At 38.3% G+C, this 3,180-nt stretch overlaps 1 protein-coding gene across 1 annotated transcript; it reads left to right on the top strand.

The window, feature by feature from the left end:
- Positions 1–441: 441 nt before the first annotated feature.
- On the top strand, positions 442–1,723 carry LOC131617024 (uncharacterized). Its single transcript, XM_058888413.1, has 4 exons — positions 442–537; positions 586–637; positions 728–1,009; positions 1,104–1,723. Exons 1-4 carry the CDS (start codon positions 442–444, stop codon positions 1,721–1,723), a joined length of 1,050 nt encoding a protein of 349 aa, XP_058744396.1.
- Positions 1,724–3,180: the final 1,457 nt, after the last annotated feature.

The following is a 3,180-nucleotide window of genomic DNA, read 5'->3' as shown; positions in this document are numbered from 1 at the left end:
GACATTATACTGTGACAATCTTAGTGCCACCAATATTTCCAAGAACTCAATTCAACACAACAGAACCAAGCATGTTGATATTAGACATCACTTCATAAGAGATCTTGTGGAAGACAGAGTGATTACCCTAGAGCATGTGGCCACTGAACTGCAACTTGTTGACATTTTTACAAGAGCTATAGATGCTACTCAATTTGAAAATTTGAGGGGCAAGTTGGGAATATGCCTCTATGAGGAATTATAGCAGTTAATGCTGTTTGGGATAATATTTTGGACATTTTAAAAATTAAATATTTGAAATATCTTCTTATTGGTCAGAATATTAAGTTCCTTGTCCTTTTGCAAACTTATCACACGATTTGCTCATTCCACTCTTTCATCTTCCACACCTTAGTCCACTTCCAAAGAAAATACTCAGCCATTCTTTCGAAGCTCTCCAAGATGTCTCAACAACCGGATTCCTCCTCTCCCAAGAAGTTGTCCCCCATCTCTGAACCTGAATCTGTCTCAAGGGCTGAACCTGTCAACCCTAACCAGGTTCTTGAAGTCGCTCCATTGTGAATGGTTACTGCTAAATATCTGAAGGTGAAGAAGCCTCGTACTCCACATGCAAGAATACCCAAAGAAACTATTTCTGGTAAGGCATCTAACAATTCATCTTCCACTCCTCATGAGGATTTGACTAGGGAAGGATCTTAATATGTTCATAATGTCATTTCGAAAATAGTCATTAGGATCTTGGATGAAAAACATAAGGTTCTTGGGACATCCATCCCTCTAAACACTGTGATTCCTGAACCCCATTTGAACAAAGAACCTGATGTCCCTCAAGATGTGGAAACAACGGAAGATTCCTTAGGAAAGAAGGATGATGATGTTCCAATTGGTGTTGATGATGTCCCAATTGATGATGATGATGTACAACATGCTTATGCTGTGCACAATGATGGTGAAAATGTTGATGTTACTCAGGAGGTTAATGACAATGCTGAAACTGGCACTGATATTGGTACATGAGCCAATATGGTGAATCTTGATGACTACTCAGATAATGATCTGGTAACTATTGTCAACCCCAGCATAACCAAAAGGCTCATGACTAGAAAAAGGGAAGAAGGCAGTTGTCCAAAGTACTCCCAAGAGGAAAGTTGTTCCTAAAAGTACTTCTGTTGGACCCACAAAATCTTGGAGTAAGGTGGTTCCCAAGAAAATAAAAGCCAGAGTAATTGCTGACTCTGACTCTGATGTTGCTAGTGATGTCCCTGACATCCCTCCCAAGAAGAAGCCTACTTCTAGCAAGCTTGTTGTTAGAGTCCCTGATGTGCCCATAGACAACATTTCCTTCCATTCTACTTCAAGTGTCAACAGGTGGAAATATGTCTACCAAAAGAGACTGGCCCTTGAGAGAGAATTAGCTCAGAATGATCTTGAATACAAAGAGATAATGGAGTTGATTCATGATGCTGGGTTGATGAAGATTGTTGCTCATTTTGCAACATGCTATGAAGTGCTGGTGAAAGAGTTTATTGTGAACCTGTCAGAAGAGTGTACTGATAGAAAGTCTAAGGAGTTTAAGAAGGTATATGTGAGGGGCATGTGTGTTACTTTTTCCTCCACTATGATCAATAACTATTTGGGGAGGTCTGATGAAGCTCAACCTGAGCTGGAAGTATCTGATAACAAGGTGTGCCAAGTTATCACTGCCTTGCCTACGCTCAATTAATTTAAATTATGCATTCAGGTTCCAAGAGACTTTGGAATTGCACCTATGATAATGATGATGGTTTAAAGACCAAGGGAATCTTTGAGATGGCAGACACTTCTTCCTTTCGATAGTCACAACATTTTATGGTTGTTCAAGGAATTTATCGACTTCCTTTTTTTTGATATCCCTAACTTTTGCCTGAACTGTGTCATTTGAGATTACAGCTAGCGGGATGCCCCAATTTTGCATAAGGCTCCTTCGTAGGTTTTGACTTAGCGGGCTTTTTTTGAATTTTTTTTTTTTGTTTCGGAAAGATAGTGACTACCTTGATAATGATTAGTGATAACCATCTTGGTCACTTTTGATCGAAACCCTTATTGAAAGGTGTACTTAATGATTTTCTTGAAATTGAATGCATAAACAAATTAACTGAGAACTACCCTGCCCCAGGTTAAAATTGCGGTTTTCTCGTTTAAAAAGAAACTCCAACTTCGAAGGCTCAGAGGGGTTGACTAGGGATTAACTTCCTTATTTCTCCAGTGTTTGGGGATTGAAACAATGCCTGTACATCATCAGCAAAGTTTTATTTGAAAGCATACAAATCAACAATTTGGGTATTTTGTTTTCATCATCCTCCCTCCAATCTTTGCATAAAACACAAGTTTGATAAAGAAAAATGAAGAAGAGATATTTTTTTTTTTAAAGATAAAGCACAAAGATAAACACAGTGGATGTAAATGAATTGATTCAAATATGCAATGCTCATTTCATTAAAATTAACATTTTGAAACAAACAACGTTCAATGCAGCACACAGTACCAACAAGGGAATTGCAAACAGTAAGGAAACATGGCCTGGTGAAATAATCAGCGACGAGGATGATCCATCATGACTAATATATTGGCTCTTCAATTGGATAAATTCCACTCTTAGAAAATCTTGACCTCATTGAAGTTCTTCCATAGTCTTCAGATTCATGCCTCCAGTTCAATGTGTTAAGGAATCAACATGACGGTAGACATACCACTTGAGGATGAAGACAGACGGAATGAGTCTTTTATTGACAGCTTGAATGCATGAATGCAGATGCATGAATTTTTTATTTTTTCATGTAGGAATGATGCAATGTCATATGATCTGGAATGCAACATGATGCTATACAAAGACTGAATTAAAATGATAAATGTAAATGGATAACAGGACCTACTGAGGAAAGCTTTTTATAATAAGACAGTTCTATGTTCTTTTACCCAAGAATCCCCTCACAAGGTTAGCTCTATAGCTTTTGGATATAACATAACCTCTACAGATGGAACGGGTTCTAAAGGTCCTTGGAGTTAACGACGAAATCAGATTTCTGCCATGCGATGGGCGAACCATCTTATGACAAATTTCATGACTAAGTCTCCTCCAAGTGGGGTTTTCGTATTAGCCATTCAAGGTGTTCACCTTGGGGACTAGCACTACACAACCAC

Source organism: Vicia villosa, linkage group LG7 (genome assembly GCF_029867415.1).
Source record: "Vicia villosa cultivar HV-30 ecotype Madison, WI linkage group LG7, Vvil1.0, whole genome shotgun sequence".
Taxonomy (NCBI): domain Eukaryota; kingdom Viridiplantae; phylum Streptophyta; class Magnoliopsida; order Fabales; family Fabaceae; genus Vicia; species Vicia villosa.
This window is presented reverse-complemented; position numbering and strand designations above follow the sequence as displayed.

Excerpts from the sequence above, each read along its gene's own strand:
- LOC131617024 (XM_058888413.1), top strand. The coding sequence starts at position 442 with ATGTCTCAACAACCGGATTCCTCCTCTCCCAAGAAGTTGTCCCCCATC. Across the intron at positions 538-585 it reads AACCTGTCAACCCTAACCAG|GTGAAGAAGCCTCGTACTCC; the intron begins GTTCTTGAAGTC and ends AAATATCTGAAG. Across the intron at positions 638-727 it reads ACCCAAAGAAACTATTTCTG|TCATTAGGATCTTGGATGAA; the intron begins GTAAGGCATCTA and ends TTTCGAAAATAG.